This window comes from Rattus norvegicus, chromosome 1 (genome assembly GCF_021556685.1).
Source record: "Rattus norvegicus strain SHRSP/BbbUtx chromosome 1, alternate assembly SHRSP_T2T, whole genome shotgun sequence".
Taxonomy (NCBI): domain Eukaryota; kingdom Metazoa; phylum Chordata; class Mammalia; order Rodentia; family Muridae; genus Rattus; species Rattus norvegicus.
In genome coordinates, this window is record NC_141534.1 from 250,301,473 (window position 1) to 250,327,265 (window position 25,793).

The following is a 25,793-nucleotide window of genomic DNA, read 5'->3' on the forward strand; positions in this document are numbered from 1 at the left end:
TGCAGACTGGTAAAACCATTCTGGAAATCAGTCGGGAGGTTCCTCAGAAAATTGGACATTGAACTGCCTGAGGATCCAGCTATACCTCTCTTGGGCATATACCCAAAAGATGCCTCAACATATAAAAGAGACACGTGCTCCACTATGTTCATCGCAGCCTTATTTATGATAGCCAGAAACTGGAAAGAACCCAGATGCCCTTCAACAGAGGAATGTATACAGAAAATGTGGTACATCTACACAATGGAATATTACTCAGCTATCAAAAACAACGAGTTTATGAAATTCGTAGGCAAATGGTTGGAACTGGAAAATATCATCCTGAGTGAGCTAACCCAATCACAGAAAGACATACATGGTATGCACTCATTGATAAGTGGCTATTAGCCCAAATTCTTGAATTACCCTAGATCCCTAGAACAAATGAAACTCAAGACGGATGATCAAAATGTGAATGCTTCACTCCTTCTTTAAATGAGGAAAAAGAATACCCTTGGCAGGGAAGGGAGAAGCAAAGATTAAAACCGAGACTGAAGGAACACCCATTCAGAGCCTGCCCCACATGTGGCCCATACATATACAGCCACCCAATTAGACAAGATGGATGAAGCAAAGAAGTGCTGACCGACAGGAGCCGGATGTAGATCGCTCCTGAGAGACACAGCCAGAATACAGCAAATACAGAGGCGAATGCCAGCAGCAAACCACTGAACTGAGAATAGGACCCCCGTTGAAGGAATCAGAGAAAGAACTCGAAGAGCTTGAAGGGGCTCGAGACCCCAAAAGTACAACAATGCCAAGCAACCAGAGCTTCCAGGGACTAAGCCACTACCTAAAGACTATACATGGACTGACCCTGGACTCTGACCCCATAGGTAGCAATGAATATCCTAGTAAGAGCACCAGTGGAAGGGGAAGCCCTGGGTCCTGCTAAGACTGAACTCCCAGTGAACTAGACTATGGGGGGAGGGCGGCAATGGGGGGAGAGTTGGGAGGGGAACACCCATAAGGAAGGGGAGGGGGTAGGGGGATGTTTGCCCGGAAACCGGGAAAGGGAATAACACTTGAAATGTATATAAGAAATACTCAAGTTATTAAAAAAAATAAAGAACACATGGAAACAACCCTGGATATAGAAAACCAAAAGAAGAGACAAGGAACTGTAGGGTTTGGCCTAAGCCTACTGACTGGTGTAAAGTAGAATAACAAGGTCATTTTGATTTACATTTCTCTTTTCACTAAGGACTTTGAACATTTCTCTAGGTGCTTCTCTGCCATTCAAGATTCTTCTGTTGTGAATTGTCAGTTTAGTTTTGTACCCCATTTTTTATTGGGTTATATGTTTTTTTGTTGGTTAGCTCCTTGAGTTCTTTATGTGTTTTGGATATTAGCCCCTTACCAGATATGGGGTTAGTGAAGATGTTTTCCCAATCTGTAGGATGTTGACTTGTCTTATTGAGTATGCCCTTTGCCTTACAGAAATTTCCAGTTTCTTGATCTTAGGGTGAGACATTGGAGTTCTGTTTAGTAATTTCCCCCTGTGAAAGTAATTTCAAGGGTCTTTCCCACTTTCTCTTCTATTTGATTCAGTGTGTCTAGTTTTATGTTGAGGTCCTTCATCCACTTGCACTTGACCTTTGTGTATAGTGAAAAATATGGGTCTATTTTCATTTTTTAGCATACAAACTGCCAGTTAGATCAGCACCATTTACTGAAGATGCTTCCCCCCCATTGTATATTTTTAGTTTCTTTGTCAAATATCAAGTGTATGTAAGTGTGTGGTTTTATTTCTGGGTCTTCAATTTTATTCCATTGATTAACCTTTGCGTCTCTGTACCAATACCATGCACTTTTTTTATCACTACTGCCTTGTAGCAGAGCTTGAGGTCAGAGATGGTGATTCACCCAGCAGTTCTTTTATTGTTAAGAATTATTTTTTGGCTACTGTTGGATTTTTGACTTTTCAGATGAATTTGATAATTGCTTTTTCCATGTGTTTGAAGAAGTATGTTGGGATTTTGATGTGGACTGCATTAAATCTGTAGATTGCCTTTGGTAGGGTGGCCATTTTTACTATGTTAATTCTGCCAATCCATGAGCATGGGAGATTTCTGAGATCTCTGAGATTTCTGAGGTCTTCTTTCATTTCTTTCTTGAGTTCTTATCATAATGATATTTCAGTTGTTTGGTTAGAGTAACACCAAGATATCTAATATTATCTGTGGCTTTTGTGAAGGGAGTTGTGTCCCTTTTTCCTCCAGTCCATTTATCATTTGCATAAAGGAAGGCTACTAATTTATTTTAGTTAATTTTATATCCGGCCACATTGCTGAAGTTATTTATCACATTAGGGTTCTTTCCAGGTTCTGGCTATTATAAATTTGACTGGTACAAACATAGTGGAGCCTGTGTCATTGTGGTAGTTTGGAGCTTCATTTGGGGATATAAACAGTGTGGTATAGCTGGGTCCTCAGGCAGTACAATGTGCAATATTCTGAGGAAACTCCAGACTGATTTCCAGAGATTGTACTAGTTTGCAATCCCACCAACAGTGTTCTTCTTTCTCCATATCCTCTCCAGCATCTGTTGTCACCTGAGTTTTGATTTTAGCCTTTCTGACTGGTGTGAGGTGGAATCTCAGGGATATTTTGATTTGCATTTCCATGATGACTAAGGATGTTGAATATTTTTTAATTACTTCTTAGTCATTCAATATTCCTCAGCTGAGAATACCTTGTTTAGCTCTGTTCCCCATTTTAATAGGGTTATTTGGCTCTCTGGAGTATAACTTCTTAAGTTATTTGTATATATTGGAAATTATCCTTCTATTGGATGCATTATTGGTAAAGATCTTTTCCTAATCTATTGGTTCCTAATGACAGTGTCATTTGCCTTACAGAAGCTTGGTAGTTGTATGAGGTCCTATTTGTTGATTCTTAATCTTAGAGCATAAGTCATTGGTTTTTTTGTTCAGGAAATTTTCCCCAGTGCCCATGTGCCCCAATTTTTCTTCTATTAGTTCGAGTGTATCTGGCTTGAGGTTGACGTCCTTTATCCATTTGGACTTAAGCTTCATACAAGTCAGTAAGAATGGGTTGATTTACATTCTTCTACATGCTGACCTTCAGTACCAGTTGTTGAAACTGCTATCTTTTTTCCGCTGGACAGTTTTAGCTCTTTTGTCAAATATCATGTGACTATAGGTGTGTGGGTTTCTTTCTGGGTCTTTAATTCTATTCCACCGATCTACCTGCCTTTATCTGTACCTATACCATACAGTTATTTTTTTATCACTATTGCTATGTAATACTGCTTGAGGTCAGGGATGGTGATTCTCCCAGAATTTCTTTTATTGTTGTAGATAGTTTTTGCTATTCTAGGTTTTTGGTTATTTCAAATGAATTTTGCAAATTGCTCTTTCTAACTCTATGATGAATTGAGTTGGAATTTTGATGGGGATTGTATTGAATTTATAGATTGCTTTTTGCAAAATGGCCATTTTCGTATATTAATCCTGCATTCCTTGAGCATTAGAAGTCTTTGCATCTTCTGAGATCTTCATCAGTTTCTTTCCTCAGAGATATGAAATTCTTGTCATACAGATATTTGACTTGCTTCATTTTTATTTTTTTTCAAAGCAGTCTTCAGATTTCCACTCCTATTATATATTTGTTTACTGCAACAGACTACTTTCTTTTTTTTTATTAACTTGAGTATTTCTTATATACATTTCGAGTGTTATTCCCTTTCCCGGTATCCGCGCAAACATCCCCCTCCCACCTCCCCTTCCTTATGGGTGTTCCCCTCCCAACCCTCCCCCCATTGCCGCCCTCCCCCCACCAGTCTAGTTCACTGGGGGTTCAGTCTTAGCAGGACCCAGGGCTTCCCCTTCCACTGGTGCTCTTACTAGGATATTCATTGCTACCTATGAGGTCAGAGTCCAGGGTCAGTCCATGTATAGTCTTTAGGTAGTGGCTTAGTCCCTGGAAGCTCTGGTTGCTTGGCATTGTTGTACATATGGGGTCTCGAGCCCCTTCAAGCTCTTCCAGTTCTTTCTCTGATTCCTTCAACGGGGGTCCTATTCTCAGTTCAGTGGTTTGCTGCTGGCATTCGCCTCTGTATTTGCTGTATTCTGGCTGTGTCTCTCAAGAGCGATCTACATCCAGCTCCTGTCGGTCTGCACTTCTTTGCTTCATCCATCTTGTCTAATTGGGTGGCTGTATATGTATGGGCCACATGTGGGGCAGGCTCTGAATGGGTGTTCCTTCAGTCTCTGTTTTAATCTTTGCCTCTCTCTTCCCTGCCAAGTGTATTCTTGTTCCCCTTTTAAAGAAGGAGTGAAGCATTCACATTTTGATCATCCGTCTTGAGTTTCATTTGTTCTAGGCATCTAGGGTAATTGCTTCATTAGAGTCACAGCGAGGTATTTTTTTTTTATTTATGACTATACTGAATGGTGTCATTTCCCTAATTTATTTCTCTGCCCGTTTATCCTTTGAGTAGAGGAAGGCTACTAATTTATTTAAGTTAATTTTAAATAAAGCCACTTTGCTTTAGTGGTTTATCAGGCTTAGTCATTCTCTGGTCGAACTTTTGGAGTCATTTAAGTGAACTATCATAGCATCTGCCAACAGTGACATTTTGACTTCTACCTTTGCAATTTGTATCCCTTTGACTCCTTTTTGTTGTCTGTTTCCTCTGGCTAGGATTTCAAGTACTATATTGAATAAGTAGGAAGGGAGTGGGCAGCCTTTCCTAGTCCCCTATATTAGTGGGATTTCTTCAAGTTTCTCTCCATTTAGATTAATGTTGACTACTGGTTTGCTCTACATTGCATTTACTATGTTTAGGTATGGGCCTTGAATTCCTATTCTTTCCAGGACTTTTATCATGAAGGGGTGTTGAATTTTGTCAAATGCTTTCTCAACATCTAATGAAATGAACATGTGTTTTTTTCCTTTGATTTTATTTACATGGGGAATTACATTGATGGAATTCCATATATTGAACTATCTCTGCATTCCTGGGATGAAGCCTACCTGATCATGATGGATGATCACTTTGATGTGTTCTTGGATTTGGTTGTGAGAAGTGTTTTGAAGATTTTTTTGCATCAATATTCATAAAGGAAATTGGTCTGAAGTACTCTTTCTTTGTGTGGTTTAGGTATAAGCCTAATTGTGGCTTCATAAAAGGAATTTAGTAGTGCTCCTTCTGTTTTTAGTTCGAGGATACTTTGGACAGTATTGGTACGAGGTCTTCTATGAAGGTCGGATAGAATTCTGCTCTAAACCCATCTGGTCCTGGGCTCTTTTTTGTTGGGAAACTTTTAAGAACTGCTTCTTTTTTTTTTTTTTTTTTTTTAGGATTTATAGGATTGCTTAGATGGTTTATCTGATCCTTATTTAACTTTGTTACTTGGTATCTGTTTAGAAAGGACTGAAAGAGCTTGAAGGGGCTTGAGACCCCATATGAACAACAGTGCCAACCAACCAGAACTTCCAGGGACTAAGCCACAACCCAAAGACTATACATGGACTGACCCTGGGCTCCTTATTAATTTGAGTATTTCTTATTTACATTTTGATTGTTATTCCCCTTCCGGGTTTCCAGGCCAACATCCCCCTATCCCCTCCCCCTCCCCTTCTGTATGGGTGTTCCCCTCCCCGTCCTCCCCCCATTACCACCCTTCCCCCAAACTCTCACGTTCACTGGGGGTTCAGTCTTGGCAGGACCAAGGACTTCCCCTCCCACTGGTGCTCTTACTAGGCTGTTCATTGCTACCTATGAGGTTGGAACCCAGGGTCAGTATATGTATAGTCTTTGGAGAGTAGCTTAGTCCTGGAAGCTCTGGTTGGTTGACATTGTTGTTCATATGGGGTTTCGAGCCCCTTCAAGCTCTTTCAGTCCTTTCTAAGATTATTTCTCCCTGTTTATTTCTGATTTGGGTAATTTGGATACACCCTCTGGTTAGTCTGGCTATGGATTTATCTCTCTTGTTGATTTTCTCAAAGAACCAGCTCCTGGTTTTGTTTACTCTTTTTTTTTTTCTTTTTTTTTTTTTTTGGAGCTGGGGACCGAACCCAGGGCCTTGCGCTTCCTAGGTAAGCGCTCTACCACTGAGCTAAATCCCCAGCCCCTTTGTTTACTCTTTATGTAGTCCTTTTTGTTTCTACTTGGTCAGTTTCAGCCCTGAGTTTGAGTATTTCCTGCCTTCTACTCCTCTTGCATTTGCTTCTTTTTGTTCTAGAGCTTTTACATTTGCTGTCAAGTTGCTAATGTATGATCTCTCCTGTTTCTTTTTGGAGGCAGTCAGAGCTATGAGTTTTCCTCTTAGCCATACTTTCATTGTGTCCCATAAGTTTGCGTATGTTGTGCCTTCATTGTCATTAAATTCTCAAAAGTCTTTAATTTCTTTCTTTATTTCTTGATCAAGTTATCGTTGAGTAGGTCATTGTTCAATATCCAAGTACATGTTGGCTTTCTGTCTTTATTGTTGTTATTGAAGACCAGCTTTAGTCTGTGGTGATCTGATAGGATGCATGGGATTATTTCAATCTCCTTGTATTTGTTGAGGCCTGTTTTGTGACCGATTATATGGTCAATTTGGAGAAGGTACCATGAGTTGCTGAGAAGAAGGTATATCCTTTTGTTTTAGGATGAAATGTTCTATAAATATCTGTTAAATCCATTGGGTTCATAACTTCTGTTAGTTTCTCTATGTCTCTGTTTAGTTTCTGTTTCCATGATCTGTACATTAATGGGAGTGAGGTGTTGAAATCTCCTGCTATTATTGTGTGGGGTGAAATATGTGCTTCGATGATGATGAAGTGTCTTTCCTCATCTTTCTTGATAACTTTTGGTTAAAAGTTGATTTTATTCAATATTAAAAAAAATGACTACCCCAGCTTGTTTCTTCAGACCATTTGCTTGCAAAGTTTTTTCCAGCCTTTTAGTCTGAGGTAGTGACTGTCTTTGAGATGTGTTTTCTCTATGCAGCAAAATGTTGGGTCCTCTTTACATATCTGGTCTGTTAGTCTATGTTTTTATTAGGGAATTTAGTTTATTGATGGGTTTATCATGAAATATCTTGGTTTTTCGTTCTATGTTAATTGAGAGTTTTGTTAGATACAGTAGCCTGGGCTGGGATTTGTGTTCTCTTAGGGTCTGTATGATATCTGCCCAGGATCTTCTGGCTTTCATAGTCACTGGTTAATGTCTAATGTAATTCTGATAGTTCTGCCTTTATATGTTACTTGACATTTTTCCCCTCCTGATTTTAATATTCTTCTTTTGTTTTGTATATTTGGTATTTTGACTTTCATCTGACAGGAGGAATTTCTTTTCTGGTCCAATTTATTTCAAGTTCTGTATGCTTCTTGTTTGTTTATGGGCATCTCTTTTTTTAGGTTAGGGAAGTTATATTCTATCATTTTGTTGAAGATATTTACTAGCCTTTATGTTGGGAGTCTTAGCTCTCTTCTATACCTATTACCTTTAGGTTTGATCTTCTCATTGTGTCCTGGATTTTCTGAATGTTTTGGATTAGGAGGTTTCTTCATTTTACATTATCTTTGACGGTTGTGTCAATGCTTTCTATGTTATCTTCTGCCCCTGGGATTCTCTCTTCTATCTCTTGTATTCTGTTGGTGATGCTTGTGTGTATGACTACTGATCTCTTTCATAGTTTTCAATCTCCAGTGTTGTCTCTCTTCATGATTTTTTTATTGTTTCTATTCACCCTTTTAAACCCTGGAGGGTTTTGTTCAATTCCTTCACCTGTTTTCTTGTGTTTTCCTGTAATTTTTTAAGGGATTTTTGTGTTTCATCTTGGCTTCTACATGTTTACCTGTGTTGTTCTGAATTTTTTTAAAGGGAGTTATTTATGTCCTTCTTAAAGTCCTCTATCATCATCATGAGATGTGATTTTAAATCCAAATATTGCCATTTCGGTGTGTTTGGATATCCAGTATTTGCTTTGTTGGAGTAACAGGGCTCTGATGATCCTAAGCACTTTTGCTTTCTGTTGCTTAGGTTCCTGCCCTTGCTTCTCTCCATTAGGTGGTCTCTGGTGTTAGCTGGCCTTGCTCTTTCTGACAGAGGCTTGACCCTCCTGTAGACCTGTTTTCTTCCAGCCAGATCTGGGTAGAAAGAGCTGTGGGACTGTTTATCTCTGGGTGCAGGCTGAAACAAGTAGGGTCTTGCCCCAGAGTGCTCCTGGGTTTGTTTGTCCTGAGGGTTCTAGGTGGGTCACTTGGAGCAGAAAATTTGGTCTTATGTCTGCTCTTAGACAGACAGGTAGATCAGTGGAATAGAATTGAAGACCCAGAAATGAACCCACACACATATGATCACTTGATATTTGACAAAGGAGCTCAAACCATACAGTGGAAAAAATAACATTTTCAACAAATGGTGCTAGTTCAATCGAAGGTAAGAATGTAGAAGAATACTAATTGATCCATTCTTTTTTCCATATACAAATCTTAAGTCCAAGTAGATTATGGACATCCACATAAAACCAGATACACTCAAACTAATAGAAGAAAAATTTGGGAAGAGCCTTGAACACATAGGTATAGGGGAAAATATCCTGAACAAAACACCAATGGCTTATGCTCTAAGATCAAGAATTGACAAATGGGACCTCATAATACTGCAAAGCTTCTGTAAGGCAAAAGACACTGTCATTAGAACAAAACAGCAACCAATATATTGGGAAATGATATTTACCAATCCTACATCCAATAGACAGCTAATATTCAATATATACAAAGATCTCAAGAATTTAGACTCCAGAGAGTCAAATTACCCTATTAAAAATGGGGTACAGAGCTAAACAAGATATTCGCTGTTGAGGAACATCTAATGACTCAGAAATACGTAAGGAAATGTTCAACATCCTTTGTCATCATGGAAATGCAAATCAAAACAAGCCTGAGATTCTACCTCAGACCAGTCAGAATGGCTAAGGTCAAAAACTCAAGTGACAACAGATGCTGACAAGGATGTGGAGAAAGAGGAACACTCCTCCATTGTTGATGGGATTGAAAGCTGGTCAAACCATTCTGGATATTAGTGCGGAGCCTTCTCAAAAAATTGGACATTTTACTGAGGACCCAGCTATTCCACTCCTGGACATATACACAAATGGTGCTCAAACATACAACAAGGACACATAGTCTACTCTGTTCATAGCCACCTTATTTATAAGAGCCAGAAGGTGGAAAGAACCCAGATGCCCTTGAACAGTGGAATGGATACATAAAATGTGGTACATTTACAGAATGGAGTACTACTCATTTAACAAAAGAATGACTTAATGAAATTCATAGGCAAATGAATGGAACTAGAAAATATCCTGAGTGAGGTAACCCAATCACAAAAAAACACACAGGGTATGCACTCACTGATAAATGAATATTAGCCCAAAAGCTCAAATTACCTATGATACAATCCACAGACCACATGAAGCTCAGGAAGGAAGACCAAAGTTTGGATGCTTCTGTCTGTCTTAAAAATATTCATAGGAGGAGATATGGAGACAAAGTTTGGAGCAGAGACTGAAGGAATGGTAGACAGTATTGCTGAAGCCACGAAGTGCATGCCGACAGGAGCCTGGCATATCTGTCTCCTGAGAAGCTCAGTCAGAACGTGACAAATACAGAGGTGAATGATAGAAGCAAACCATTGACCTGAGAAAGGGGTCCGCGTTGGAGGAGTTAGAGAAAGGGTGGAAAGAGTTGAAGGGGCTGGCAGCCCCATTAGAACAACAATACCAACCAATCAGAGCTCCCAGGGACAAAATCACTACTCAAAGACTACCCATGAACCGAACCATGGCTCCAGCTTTATATGTAGCAGAGGATGGTCTTGTTGGGCACAATGAAAGGAGAAGCCATTGGTCCTTGCAAGGCTGAACCCTCCTTCTCCAAGTGTAGGGGAGTATCAGGGCAGGGAGGAGGGCAGGGGGTGGCTGGAGAGGGGGAACACACTTATAGTGGGAGAGGGCGGGATAGGGGGCTTATAGATGGGAAACAGCGAAAGAGAATAACATTTGAAGGCAAATAAAAAATATCCAGGATGGGGGGAGGACCAGCTAGAAGGGGATAGGTATTAAGCGTGTTGGGTTTTGTGGCCATGGTGAGTCCCCAAATCCAATGGCCCCCAGCAGCATCTGTGGGACTTCGGGGCTGGGTTCATACAAAATGTTAAATGCAGTGGATCCTTTGGAATGTCTCAGGGTATAGCCTCTTCTGGGGAGGAGTCTAGCTAGCAGTCTGTCCCAGCAGAAAAGTGGAGGTGGCAGAGGCTATCTGGTTTTGTTTTTGTTTTGTTTATTTTTTTGTTATTCCAAATATATTTGCAAATTGTTCTTTCTTACTCCATGAAGAATTGAGTTGGAAATTTGATGAGGATTGCTTTGAATCTGTAGATTGCTTTTAGCAAGGTGCCAGTTTTTACTAGATTAATCCTGCCAATCCATGAGCATGGGAGATCTTTTCAGTTTCTGAGATCTTCAATTTCTTTCTTCAGAGACTTGAAGTTTTTTGTCATAGGATCTTTCACTTGCTTGGTTAGAGTCACACCCAGGTATTTTGTATTATTTGTGACTATTGTGAAAGCTGTCACTTCCCTCATTTCTTTCTTAGCCTGTTTATCCTTTTGAGCAGAGGAAGGCTACTGTTTTATTTGAGTCAACTTTTGTCCGGCCAATTTGTTGGAGTTGTTTATCATGTTTAACAGTTTCTGGTGTAATTTTTGGAGTCGTACATATATTATCATATCATCTGCAAATATTGATATTTTAACATTTACTTTTCTAATCTGCATCCCTTTGATTTCTTTTTGTTGTATAATTTCTCTGGGTAGGACTTCAAGTGCTATATTAAATAGGTAGGGAGAGATTAGGCAGCCTTGTCTAGTCACTGATTTTAGTGGCATGGCTTCAAATTTCTCTCTTGATGTTGGCCACTGATTGGCTGTATATTACTTTTACTATGTTCAGGTATGGGCCTTGAATTCTTTATCTTTCCAAGACTTTTATCATGATGGAGTGTTGAATTTTGTCAAATGCTTTCTCAGCAGTTAATGAAAGGATCATATAGTATTTTTTTTTTGAGTTTGTTTTATAGTGGATCACATTAATGGATTTCTGTATATTGAACTATCCCTGTGTCCCTGGAATGAAGCCTACTTGATCATGATGGATGATCATTTTGTTGTGTTCTTCGATTCAATTTGTGAGAATTTTATTGAGTATTTTTGCATCATTATTCATAAGAGAAATTGGTCCAAATTTCTCTTTCTTTGTTGGGTCTTTGTTGTCATTTAATTATAAACGTAATTGTGGCTTCATGGAATGAATTGAATAGTATTTCTTCTGTTGCTATTTTATGGAATAATTTGAGAGTATTAGTATTAGGACTTCTTTGATGGTCTGATAGAATTCTGCACTAAACTGATCTGGTTTGGGGCTTCTTTTTGATTGGGAGACTATTTTTTCCATGTGGAGAGGTTTAATGAGAGAAGAAGAGAGAAGAGGAAAGAAGGCTAGCCATGGGCATATGGGGGAGGGGGAGGGAGTATGGGGAGAAAAGAGACAAGGAAGAGCAGAGAAGAACAGAGAGAACAAGCCGGAGATATTTTTAATGACTGCTTCTATTTCTTTAGGGATTATGGGAGTGTTTAGATGGTTTATCTGATTCTGATTTAACTGGTGTCTGTCCAGGATATTTTCCATTTCCTCCAGATTTTCCAATTTTGTTGAGTATAGACTTTTGTAATAGGATCTGTTGATTTTTTTTCAACTTTCTTGGTTTCTGTTGTTTGTCTCCCTCTTCATTTCTGATTATGTTAATTTGGATACACTCTCTGTGCTCTCTGATTAGTCTGGCTAAGGGTTTATCTATCTTGTTGAGTTTCTCAAAGAACCAGCTCCTGGTTTTGTTGATTTTGTTTCTACTCGGTTGATTTCAGCCCTGAATTCGATTGTTTCCTGTCATTACTCCTCTTGGGTGTATTTGTTTCTTTTTGTTCTAGAACTTTTAGGTGTGCTGTCAAGCTGCTACTGTATGTTCTCTCCTGTTTCATTTTGGAGGCACTCACAGCTATAAGTTTTCTTTTTAGCACTACTTTCATTGTGTCCCATAAATTTGGGCATGTTGTGACTTCATTTCTATTGAGTTCTAAAAAGTCTTCATTTTCTTTATTTCTTCTTTGACTAAGTTATCATTGAGTATAATGTATTCAGCTTCCATGTGTATGTGTGCTTTCTGTTGATTTTGTTGTTGAAGAACAGCCTTATTCCATGGTCATCTGATAGAATGCATGGGACTATTTCAATCTTCTTATATTTGTTGAGACCTGTTTTGGGACTGATTATATGATCAATTTTGGAGAAAGTCTTATGATGTTCTGAGAAGAAAGTATATTCTTTTGTTTTAGCATGAAATGTTCTATAGGTATCTGTTAAAACCATTTGGTTCATAACTTCTGTTCCTTTTACTGTATCTCTGTTCAATTTCTGTTTCCATGATCTATCCATTGGTGAGAGTGGAATGTTGAAGTCTCCAACTATTATTGTTTGAGGTACATTCTGTTCTTTTATCTTTAGTAAAGTTTCTTTTATGAATGTGGTTGCCATTGCATTGGGATAATAGTTGTCTAGAATTGAGAGTTCAGCTTGATGGATTTTTCCTTTGATGAATATGAAATGTCCTTCCTTATCTTTTTTAATAACTTTTCTTTGAAAATCGATCATATTCGATATTAGAATGGCTACTACAACTTTTTTTGTGGGGACCATTTGCTTGGAAAATGTATTTTCCAGTCTTTTACTCTGAGATAGTGTCTGTTTTTCTCACCGTGCTTTGTTTTTTTTATGGAGCAAAATGCTGGGTCCTGTTAACTTATCCAGTTTGTTAGTCTATGTCTTTTTTTTTTTACCTAACATTTTTTTCCATCTTTATTAAATTGGGTATTTCTTATTTACATTAAAATTGTTATTCCATTTCCAGGTTTCCAGGCCAACATCCCCCTAATCCCTCCTCCTCCCCTTCTATATGGGTGTTTCCCTTCTCATCCTCCCCACATAACCGCCCCCCCAACAATCCTGTTCACTGGGGGTTCAGTCTTGGCAGGACAAAGGGCTTCCCCTTCCACTGGTGCCCTTACTAGATTATCTATTGCTACCTATGAGGATGGAGCCCAGGGTCATTCCATGTATAGTCTTTGGGTAGTGGCTTAGTCCCTGAAAGCTGTGTTTGGTTGGCATTGATATTCATATAGGGTCTCAAGCCCCTTAAAGCTCTCTCAGTCCTTCTTCTGAATCCTTCAATGGGGGTCCCGTTCTCAGTTCCTTGGTTTGCTGCTGTCCGTCGCCTATGTATTTGATGTATTCTGGCTTTGTCTCTCGTTAGAGATCTATATCTGGTTCCTGTCAGCCTGCACTACTTTCCTTCGTCCATCTTGTCTAATTGGGTGGCTGTATATGTATGGGCCACATGTGGGGCAGGTTCTGAATGGGCGTTCCTTCAGCCTCTGTTCTAAACTTTGCCTCCCTGTTCCCTGCCAAGGGTATTCTTGTTCCCTTTTTAAAGGAGTGAAGAATTTGATTATTTCCTGCCTTCTACTCCTCCTGTGTGTATTTGCTTCTTTTTGTTCTAGAGCTTTTAAGTGTGCTGTCAAGCTGCTGATATATGCTCTCTCCTGTTTCTTTCTGCAGGCACGCAGAGCTATGAGTTTTACTCTTAGCACAGCTTTCATTGTGTCCCATTAGTTTGGGTATGCTGTATCTTCATTTTCATTAAATTCTAAGACGTCTTTAATTTTTTTCTTTATTTCTTCCTTGACCAGGTTATCATCGAGTAAAGCATTTTCAACTTCCATGTATAAATGAGCATTCTTTCCTTATTGTTATTGAAGACCAGCTTTAGCCTGTGGTGGTCTGATAGGACACATGGGATTATTTATATGTTTCTGAATCTGTTGAGGCCTTTTTATGACAGATTATATGGTCAATTTTGGAGAAAGTACCATGAGGTGGTGAGAAGAAGGTATATCCTTTTGTTTTAGGATAAAATGTTCTATACACACCTGTTAAGTCCATTTGGTTCATGATTTCTCTTAGTCTGTCTATGTCTCTGTTTAATTTCTATTTCCCTGATCTGTCCATTGATGAGAATGGGGTGTTGAAGTCTCCTACTATTACTGCATGAGGTGCAATGTGTGTTTTGAGCTTTAGTAAGGTTTCTTTTATGTATGTAGGTGCCCTTGTATTTGGAGCATAGAAATTTCGGATTGAGAGTTCATCTTGGTGGATTTTTCCTTTGATGAATATGAAGTGTCCTTCCTTATCTTTTTTGATGACTTTTGGTTGAAAGTCTATTTTATTCGATATTAGAATGGCTACTCCAGCTTGCTTCTTCAGACCATTTTCTTTGAAAGTTGTTTTCCAGCCTTTTACTCTGAGGTAGTGTCTATCATTGTTTCTGAGGTGTGTTTTTGGTAGGCAGCAAAATGTTTGGTCATCATTGCATATCCAGTGTGTTAATCTGTGTCTTTTTATTGAGGAATTGACTCCATTGATTTTGAGAGATATTAAGTTATAGTGATTGTTGCTTCCTGTTTTATTCATGTTTGGATGTGAGATTATGCTTCTGTGCTTGTGTTCTGTTTGTTTTGTTGCAGAACTATTAGTTTCTTGCTTTTTCTAGGGTATAGCTTGCCTCCTTCTGTTGGGCTTTACCATTTATTATTGTTTGTATGGCTGGATTTGTAGAAAGATATTGTGTAAATTTGGTTTTGTCATGGAATTTCTTGGTTTCTCCATCTATGTTAATTGAGAGTTTTGCTGGATACAGTAACCTGGGCTGGCTTTTGTTCTCTCTTAAGGTGTATTTGACATCTATCCAGGATCTTCTGGCTTTCACAGTCTCTGGTGAGAAGTTTGGTGTAATTCTGATATGTCTGCCTTTATATGCTATTTGACCTTTTTCCCTTACTGCTTTTAATATTCTTTCTTTGTTTTGTGCATTTGCTGTTTAGACTATTATGTGATGGGAGGAGTTTCTTTTCTGGTCCAATCTATTTGGAATTCTGTAGGCTTCTTGTATGTTTATGGGCATCTCTTGCTTTAGGTTAGGGAAGTTTTCTTCTATGATTTTGATTTTGTTGAAGATATTTACTGGTCCTTTTTGTTTGGAGTCTTCACTCTCTTCCATACCTATTATCCTTAGGTTTGATCTTCTCATTGTGTCCTGGATTTGCTGTATGTTTTGGACCAGTAGCTTTTTCTGTTTTACATTATCTTTGACAGTTGAGTTGATTATTTTTATGGAATCTCTGCTCCTGAGATTATCTCTTCTATCTCTTGCATTCTGTTGGTGATACTTGTATCTATGGCTCCTTTTCTCTTCCTTTGGTGTTCTATATCCAGGGTTGTCTCCCTTTGTGTTTTCTTTATTGCTTCTATATCCATTTTTATTTCCTTCATCTGTTTGATTGTGTTTTCCTGTAATTCTTTCAGGGACTTTTGCATTTCCCCTCTATAGGCTTCTGCTTGTTTATTTGTGTTTTCCTGCATTTCTCTAAGGGAGTTCTTCATGTCTTTCTTGAAGTTGTCCATCATCATGATCAAATGTGATTTTAAATTTAGATCTTGCTTTTCTGGTGTGTTTGGATATTCAGTGTTTGCTTTGGTGGGAGAATTGAGCTCCGATGATGCCATGTAGTCTTGATTTCTGTTGCTTGGATACCTGCGTTTGCCTCTTGCCATCACGTTGTCTCTGGTGTTACCTTGTTCTGCTATTTCTGACAGTGGTTAGACAGTCCTGTAGGCCTGTTTGTCAGGAGTGCTGTAGACCTGTTTTCCTGTTCTCTTTCAGCCAGTTATGGGAACAGAGTGTTCTGCTTTCAGGTGTGTAGTCTTTCCTGTCTACTGGTCTTCACGTGTTCCTGTGGGTGTGTTTCCTGAGTCTACCAGGCAGGTCAGTGTGAGCAGAAAAGTTTATCTTTTCTCTGGTCTCAAGCCTGGTGTCACTTCTCACACCTGGTTTCAGCTCTCAGTGGGGGCAGCCACCAGAAGGTCCTGCCCCACCTTCACTTGGGACCCTGTGCACACGGGGCACAGTTGGTGCCAGGCATTGTCCTCCAGAGTCAGAATTGTGGGCAGTGAGTAGTTTCCTCTGGCTTTCCAGGCATGTCTGCCCCTCTGAAAGTATAGCTCTCCCTCCCAAGGGTTTTGGGTACTGGGAGCTGTTTGACCAGGACTTTTCAGATCCGGATGCTGTCTGGACTTCAGTGTTGAGTGCCCCTATCCTTCTTTTTCCAGAGGCCCTATACAGTTTCCTCTTGGGCCAGGAATGTGGGCAAGGTGGGATGTACTGGTGTTCCCTCCTGCCCTGCAGTCTCTGGAGTGCCCACCTTTCTGGGTGGTGAGCTCTCTCCTCCCAAGGGTTTTGGGAGCAGAGAGCTCTGGGCTGGGATCAGTGAGGTTTGGGTCCCAGCTACAAACCGGAAGTGCCTGGTCCCAAAGGCATTTTGTCTTTGAGAGTCCTGAGTCCACCAGGCTGGTCACTTGGAGCAGAAAAGTTGGTCTTACCTCTGGTCTTGAGCCTGGAGTTGCTTCTCTGAGCCAGTGTTTCAGTTCTCCATGAAGGCAGCAACCAGAAGGGCCTGCCCTGCCTTTGCTCGGGACCCTGTGCATAGGGGGCCCAGATGGTTCTAGGCGTTTTCCTCTAGTGTCAGAAATGTAGGCAGAAAGTAGTCTACTCTGGCTTCCTATGCATGTCTGTTCCTCTGAAGTTCTAGGTCTCCTTCCCACGGGATTTGGGTGCAGGGAGCTGTTTGACTGGGTCCCTTCAGATTAGGGTGATGTCTGGGCCACAGCGTTGAGTGACCCTATCTTACTGTTCCCAGAGGCCCTATACAGTTTCCTCTTGTACCAGGGATGTGGGCAAGGGTGGGCAGTACTGGAAGTCTCTCCTGCACTGCAATCTCAGGAGTTCCCACCTATCTGGCTGGTGAGCTCTCTCTCCCACGGGTTTTGGGAGGAAGGAATTGTGCTTTTTTGGGTTTTTTGAAAGAACTTTACTTTCGTGCCTTTCCTAGCATGTAGTTTCCCTGCTTTTGTTGGAGTTTTTCAATCTATTTGAAGCTCCCACCTCGACCAGCAAGGAAGATGCAATACCGTTGGATTCTTCTCAACAGCCTTTATTGCAGGAACACCTTATTCTTGATACGGGAGACTCCGGGGAACAAAGGCACTCACCTTAAATACAAGACAGAGAGTGGCTGTAAACTTGTCCTCTGGGGATTGGTGGAGTATGAGATACCTTATTAGCATGCATATCACCCTGGCCTTGTAAATGCAAGAGGAAGGCAAAAGACATGGCTATAATGGGTGTAATACCACATACGACCACTAGATGTCAGTGTCATCTTTAGCCGCTCCCAACACTATTATTCTTTGTAGGGATGAATTTGTGTAAAGATATTGTGTAAATTTTGTTTTGCCATGGAATATCTTGGTTTCCTCATTCATGTTAATTGAGAATTTTGCCTTGGTTGGTATTTGTGTTCTATTAGGTTCTGTGTGACATCTGTCCAGGATCTTCTGGCTTTTAGAATCTCTGGTAAGAATTATGTTGTATTTCTAACATGTCTGTATTTATATGACAAGTGACTCCTTTTCCCTTACTGCTTTTAATTTTTTTTTGCATTTGGTGGTTAGATTATTATGTGAGAGTAAGGTATTATTTTCTGGTTCAACCTGTTTGGCTTTCTTTAGTCCTCTTGTATGTTCATGGGCATCTCTTTCTTAAGGTTAGGGACATTTTCTTCTATCATTTTGTTCAAGATATTTACTGGCCCTTTAAGTTAGGAATCTTCACTGTCTTCTATACCTATTATAATTAGGTTTGGTCTTCTCGTTGTTTCCTGGATTTTCTGGATGTTTTGGGTTAGGAGCTCTTTACATTTTGCATTTTCTTTGACTGTTGTGTCAATGTTTTCTATGAAAATTTTGCACCTGAGATTTACTCTTTTACCTTGCTGATGGAGGGTAGGAAGAGCCTTACCTCAGTTACTCTGTGGTTCCTGATCTGTGTGGTCTCCTAGTTGGTCATTCTTGTGCCATTTTTTGTAGCAAAATATTTGTCTAACATGTGAACTTAGGAGCAAAACACTCCTGAGAGACCAGCTCTCTGGGAGGCGTTTGTGTCTGCAGAGTTGTGCCACAGTGTTAACTCTGGGGTGCAGATGGATACCAGAAGACTCCCTACTAAAAGTCTTTTTTAGACATTTTTACAAGCAAAAATTTCTATGTAAAGCATAAATTTACTTATCAGGGTGGATAACATTATTTATATTTGTATTTACTTTTCCTGTCCAAGATATACTGTACTATAAGTTGCACATACATGCATTCTGTGTTTTAAACTTCTATCATTTTCTTTTGTAGATTTGCGATAATTTTCCTGCTATCATTGATTATTTACCAGGAAGACACAGAAAATTACTTAAAAAATTTGCCTTTGCAAAACATTACTTTTTGGCCAAAGTAATACAGCACAAAGAGTCACTGGATATTAACAATCCTCGGGACTTTATTGATTGTTTCCTGATCAAAATGGAACAGGTAAAATGTTAATAAAACTCCAATTTAGTTATGTGACTGCTTGAGCATTTTTTGTTCCATGAATTGTCTGTGTTTACAGGGACATTTAAATGGTTCAGACTGGCAATTTTTGACAAGCACTTTATGTGCCTAATGTGTATATGAATTTTCAGTAAACATTCCAGACATTACAAAGTTCAGTAATTTGATTATATTGGCCGTATTTTGTAGACAAAAATAACCTTAATAAAGATTCATAGGATGCAATGTGTCCATAAAATGGATATATTTCCAAAATTCTCAGAAAATGTCATGTCATATAATAGAGATGAATACTGTCTTTGTAGACAATATATCAAAACTTAGAAAAGCAGTTCAAGATAGGCAGACTAACTACAACATCTGCAGGTGGAATTTTAAGATACCAAATCTTATAATATTAGCTGTGTATGGGTGAAGGGCTTTCAGATGGAATCTAAGGTGTACGTTGTAGCATGAGAAGTAAATCATTAGTACTAAGGATGAAAGGTTTCTTAACTGTGTAACTTCAACTGAATTTACATGGATATGGAATTATAGATTAATTTTAAGGCACCTATATGAATAAATGCTTCTCTCATGGCTTCATTTTGTTGAAAAGCCACTTGTTTCCATTTAATTCTGTTGGAACTCACCATAAATGTCTTTGTTGGTCTTTGTTTTGTTAGCTCTCCATTCTGATCCACCGACATATACACTTATGCTTGCTGTGTAATGGATTTTCTTTCTTATTCAAGCAGTATACTTACCTGATGAGTCAGTGACCTTCCAGTTTTCTTTACTACATTTACAATTGAGACCTTTATCGTCATGACTAGCTCCCATATCACAGGACATCTGCTTTTTATCCTTATGTATGTTATGAGTAAAACCTGTTTTTTACAAAAAGGAAATGGGGACCATTTCTTTTGTTTATCTATTTTTGGGAATGCAGTAGGCTTCATGTCTCAGCTGACTAAAGAGTCTCATGAAAAATTTTCCACACAAGAAACTTGGTGTAAGATTGGAAGATAGGGCAGGGAGTGTACATATCTCCTGAACGCAGGTCAGTTTCTTCGTTTGCTAAACTCTGTAAGGTCTGTCAGGTCAAACTTTCCATGTATAAGTAATTTTATTCACTCTAATATGCACATTGACAAATTATTTGTTGGATAACACAGTCAAACTGTTCCTAGGAAAAACACAACCCAAAGACAGAGTTTACTTGTGAGAACTTGATCTTCACAGCATCTGATCTCTTTGCTGCTGGGACAGAGACAACTAGTACAACCCTGAGGTACTCTCTGCTGCTCCTGCTCAAGTATCCAGAAGTGACAGGTAAGGACATAGGTGGGAAGCAAGTGGTTTCAGAAAGAAATTAGAAGATGCCCCTGAGTTCTTCATTTTGCTTGTCTAAGAGAAGCCTCACAATTTAATCTTTTGCAGAACTACAATCTGCTATATTTTCCAGTAGGACTGAAGTGAGATATCTTAGTCCATAGCAGAGGAGGATGCTGTATAAAAGTGAAGACACAAGGCAGGAGAAAAAAATAAAGATTTCTAAAGTCCAGATTTAGTGCATAGATTTCATAGCAAGTGATTGTGTTCATACAAATTGTTTTAAAGATACAAGTTAGTTTAAATAGGAAAAAGCTATACTGAATAGCAGATCCATTCTCGAAGGTATTTTTACTTATTCTTATAATTCTTTTCTTGTTATAGAAACTTTTTTTTACAGAAAATAAATATCAGTTTTAGAATTTAATGAGAGGACGTCTCCTTTTAGGCAGACTTTCTAAAAAAGTCTCCACATCTGTTATTTTAGAAATCTGCTTCCCTAAAATATTATTTAACAAAGAACAAATTATTGAGGAACTATAAATTTTTAAATTAAAAATTTTCTATGTATATGAATGTTTTGCCTATATTTATTTCTGTGTACCATGTGCATGCCTATTGCCCACAGAGGTTAGAAGAGGGAATCATAGATCTAGAACTGTAGGTTATACATGGTTATGATCCAATGTATGAATGATGGGAAATGAATCTAGGTCTTTTCAGGAGCAACAAGTGCTCTTAACCGTTCAGCCATTTTTCTTATCTTTATTAAGTAGTTAATCAATTAACAAACCCAAACACTGCTCCCCTCCCAGCCCTTCCCTCACAGAGTTCCTCCTCTCTCCCATTCTCTTCTGAGAGGGTGAGGCCCTCTAGGTTTTCCCCAACCCTGGCACATCAAATATCTGGCAGATTAGGTTAATTCTCTCACTTAGGCCCAACAAGATAGCCCTATAATTTTCTCTTTTAAGAACATCTCTATAAGTTTTCTTAAAGAGTTACAAGCAAGAACAGTCAGAAGCCTTAATGAGGAAAGGTTCTTGCTGAAAATCTATATTCCTTGCTCCCAGGTATATGGTGGAAGAAGAGAATGGACTCCTTGATGTCATAGGTCTTTCTCCATACACACACTGCAGCACATGCAAAACTGCACATCCACATACCCACATTCATGTCCTCATGTGAATGCATGCACACGCATACACATATTACACACACACACACCACATACAAAGTCAGAGAGAGGGGGGAGGGAGAGAGAGAGAGAGAGAGAGAGAGAGAGAGAGAGAGAGAGAGAGAATAAAAAAATGTAAGAAAGTAACCTGAACTATGTCACACATGTGAAAAAAACTTTGCAATTTTGCCACAAGTCCACTCAAGTGATGATTATTATTTCTTTTCTTCCGTTTTTAATTGATTATTTTATTTGTTTACATTTCCAACGTTGGAAAGTTTTTCCAGCCTCATACCCTAAGGTAGTATCTGTCTTTATCACTGAGAATTGTTTCCTGTATGTACAAAATGCTTGGTCCTATTTATGTAACCAGTATGCTAGTGTACGTCTTTTTATTGGGGAATTGAGCCCATTGCTATTGAGAGATATTCACTACCAATGATTGTTGCTTCTGATATTTTTGTTGTTAGAGGAGGTTTTATTGTTTGTGTGGTTCTCTTCTTTTGTTTTTTTTTTTTTTGACAGAAGATTAATTTCTTGTTTTTTCTTGGGTGCAATTTCCCTCCCTGTGTTGGGATTTTTTTTCTGTCATCCCTTGTAGGGCTGGATTGGTGGAAAGATATTGTTCAAATTTGGTTTTGTCATGGTTTCTTCTTCTATGGTAATTGAGTGTTTTGCTGGATATGGTAGGCTGGGCTGGCATTTTTGTTCTCTTTGGGTCTGTATGACATCTGTTCAAGACCTTCTGGCTTTTAGTGTATCTGTTGAAAAGTATGGTGTAATTGTGAGACATCTGCCTTTATATGTTACTTGGCCTTTTATCCTTACCAGATTTAATATTCTTTGTTTTGTGCAGTTGGTGTTTTGATTACTATGTGACCAGAGGAACTTCTTTTCTCATCCAATCTATTTGGGTTTCTGTAGATTTCTTGTATGTTTATGGGCATCTCTTTCTTTAGTTAGGGAAGATATCTTCTATGATTTTCTTGAAGTTGTTTACTCACCTTCTGTGTTGGGAATCTTCACTCTCTTCTATTCCTATTATTCTTCGGTTTGGTCTTTTCATCCTAAATTTCTTGGATGTTTTGGGCTAGGAGCTTTTTTGCCCTTTGCCTGGTACTGTTGTGTCAATATCTTCTTTGCTACCTTCTACACTTTAGATTCTCTTTAGATTCTATCTCTTGTATCCTGCTGGTGATGCTTGTATCTGTGATTTCTGTCCTCTTTCCTAGGTTTTCTGTCTCCAGGATTGTCTCCCTTTGTGATTTTTTTATTGTTGCTATTTCCATTTTTAGATCCTGCACAATTTTGTTCAATTCCTTCACTTATTTGATTGTGTTTTTCTGTATTTATTTATGGCATTTATGTGTTTCTTCTTTAAGGGGTTCTACCTGTTTACCTGTCTTCTCTTGTATTTATTTAAGGGAGCTATTTATTTCCTCCATTAGGTCCTCTATCATCTTCAGGAGATGGGATTTTAGATCAGAATCTTGCTTTTCAGGTGGGTTATGGTATCCAGGGCTTGCTGTGGTGGAAGAATTGGGTTTTGATGTTGCCACATAACATTGGTTTCTGTTTCTTATATTCTTGTGCTTGTCTTTCATCATTTGGTTGTCTCAGATATTAAGTGGCCTTGCTGTCTCTGACTGAAGCCTGTTTTGCCTTTGAGCCTGGTTATACTGTGCTTTTTGGGGTCAGATTGTCTTTAGGTATGGAAGGGAATCTAGAGAGACTGATCTGTGTGCTTGACTGTATCAGAAGTCCTGAGAGTCAAGCTGTCTCTGGATGTTGACAATGTGCAGAAGGGGATTGTAGCACAAGATCTGCTCCCAGTTGTACATGTCTCTAGTAGGGCAGGAGATCTTGCATCCTCTGAGCCTTGGAGGAGTTCTCAGTTATGTTAGGTATTGGGGTATGGCAAAGGACTCACCTGTGTGCCTGGGGGTGTCAGAAATCCTGGGAATCAAGCTTTCTCTAGGTTTGGGCAGGGTGGGGATCAAGTGGAGTACAGGATATGCTTCCCAGCACAGATTCAAATTGTAAGGTATTTGTATCTCTGGCAAGGTGGGAGGTTCTGCTTCCTCTGGGCCCTTGGTGGGGGGCCCCCGCTAGACCAGGGATTAGGGAGTAGAGGACACACCTGTGAGCCTGGAGGTGACAGAAATCCTGGGAGTCAAACTGTCTCTGGGTGTGTGTGGGTAGAGCTGGAGCACAGGATCTACTTCCAGGCACAGTTAGAGATCTGAAATAAGATGTGTCTGCAGCAGGGTGGGAGATCTTTGGTGATGATAATTTCAAAGCTGAATTAATACTTTTAAGTTCAGAGGAGTTGAGATTGCTTACTAAAATTGACCAATGAAGGAGCTCACTTGGGCCCACAGCTCTCTGTACCCAAACCTGGTGGGGGAGAGAGGTGGACACTCAGAAATGTGGACAATCCTCAGGGGAGCTCAGGGGAGACCACTACTTCTGCTCACATTCCTGGCCCCAAGAGGAACCCGCCTAGAGCCCTCTGGACACTGGAACCTAGGAGCAGTCAGGGAGAGGATCTTTCCATTCCCTGCCAGTGCCGGGAGCTGTAAACCAGTCTCCAGGAGCACTGACACACCTGAGAACAGAGGTTAGACTAACTCTTTTTCTCTGAGCAGCTGCCTGGGGGATTCAGGATACACAAATTTAGGAGCAGTCTCGGACAGGACACTTCCAGTTTCTACCTGGGCCCAGAGCTGACCCAGCTGCACAGCTCTCTGTACCCATATTTCACTAGGAGAAAGCAGGACTCCAGGTGTGCTGAAACATAGGTTTACAGGAATGTCAAGCCACTGTCAGAGACATCAAGACAAGCTAACACCAGAGACACCCTTATGGTGAGAGGCTAGCACAGGAACTTAAGCAACAGAAACCAAGACTACTTGACATCACCAGAACCCAATACTCCTAACCCAGAAAGTTCTGGATACCCAAACAAAACAGAAAAGCAAGATTTGGATTTAAAAATCACATCTAATGATAATGATAGAGGACTTTAAGAAGTACATAAGTAACTCCCTTAAAGACATCATGAGAATACAGATGAAAAAGTAGAAGACCTTAAAGAGGAAATACAAAAATCTCTTAAGGAATTACAAAAAAAAAACAACCAAACAGGTAAAAAAATTGAACAAAACATTCCATGATCTAAAAGTGGAAATAGAAGCAATAAAGAAATCACAAAGGGAGACAACCTAGAGATAGAAAACATAGGGAAGAGATCAGGAGACATAGATGGCAAGCATCATCAACAAATACAAGAGACAGAACAGAGAATATCAGGGGAAGAAGATACCATAGAAAACACTGACACAAACATCAAAGAAAATATAAAATGTAAAAATCTCCTAACCGAAAATATTCAGGACACAATGAGAAGACCAAACCTCATTATAATAGGTATAGAAGATAGTGAAGTTTCCCAACCTAAAGGCCCAGTAAATATCTTCAACAAAATGATAGATGAAAACTTCCCTAACCTAAAAAAGAGATACCCATAAACAGAAAAGAAGCCTACAGAACTCCAAATAGGTGGGACCAGAAAAGAAATTCTTTTTGTGGAATACTTTGAACAGTATTGTATGAGGTCTTCTATGAAAGTCTGACAGAATTCTGCACTAATCCCATCTGGTCCTGGGCTCTTTTTGGTTGGGAGACTTAATAACTGCCTCTATTTCTTTAGTAGTGATGGGGTTGTTTAGATGGTTTATCTGATCCTGATTTAACTTTAGCACCTGGTATTTGTCCATCAAATTGTAAAATTTCTCTAGATTTTCCAGTTTTGTTGGATATAGGCTTTTGTAGGAGGATCTGATTTTTTAAAAATTTCATCAGATTCCGTCATTATGTCTTTCTTTTCATTTCTGATATCTGACACAAAGTCATAAGAAGTAATGGGCTACAGGAATTTGGAGTACTCATGGGGAGATTGAAATGTAAAGGAGGCTGCTGGGCATCACACCTAAAAACTCACTGATCATTTCGGAACAACTGATGGATAATAAAAATGTGAGAAGAGCACAAGGAAGTAAGCAGAAATAAGTGGTTGATAATATAAAACATATAATTGGACATGTTTCAGTTGAACTTTGAAACATCTACTTGAGTATTTCAAAATAATTCCAATAAAATGAAAAAAATCTAAACTGATAAAGAGAAATAGAGTTAAGTCCAAGGTATCATCAACAATGAAAATAGTCATTGTTTTCTTAACAGGCACGGATTCTCCTCTCCTCCCTCTTCTCTTCCCAGTCCCATTTTTGTAAGTGCCTCCCCAATTGGTCCATCCCCTTCTCCTCAGAAAAGAGGAGTCCCCTGGGGTCCCACTCCACTCTGGGGAATCTAGTCCCAGCAAGACTAGGCATACCCTTTTCCACTGAGGCACAACCAAGCAGTCCAGGTAGGGAGAAGGGGTTCCAGTGACAAGGACCAATACCAAAACACCCCTCCATTTCACTTGTTAAGGGCCCTATATGAAGACCAACTTGTAAATTTGCTAAAAATGCATGGGGGTGCTCTAGGTTCAGCTCCTGCATGCTTTCTGGTGGTGGTAGGGCACAGATTTTATGTAGTAACAAAGATTTAACCAATGAATAGAACACAGTTGCCCTATGA

General features: G+C 39.4%; 1 protein-coding gene across 1 annotated transcript in view; it reads left to right on the top strand.

The window, feature by feature from the left end:
• The window catches only part of LOC148007905 (cytochrome P450 2C42-like), a 98,183-nt gene that overhangs the window by 51,964 nt on the left and 20,426 nt on the right, over positions 1-25,793 (top strand). Inside the window, exons 2-3 of the mRNA XM_087604307.1 lie at positions 18,464-18,640; positions 19,834-19,975. Of these exons, the coding sequence (XP_087460433.1) occupies positions 18,464-18,640; positions 19,834-19,975 (319 nt within the window). The remainder of the gene's footprint in view (positions 1-18,463; positions 18,641-19,833; positions 19,976-25,793) is intronic.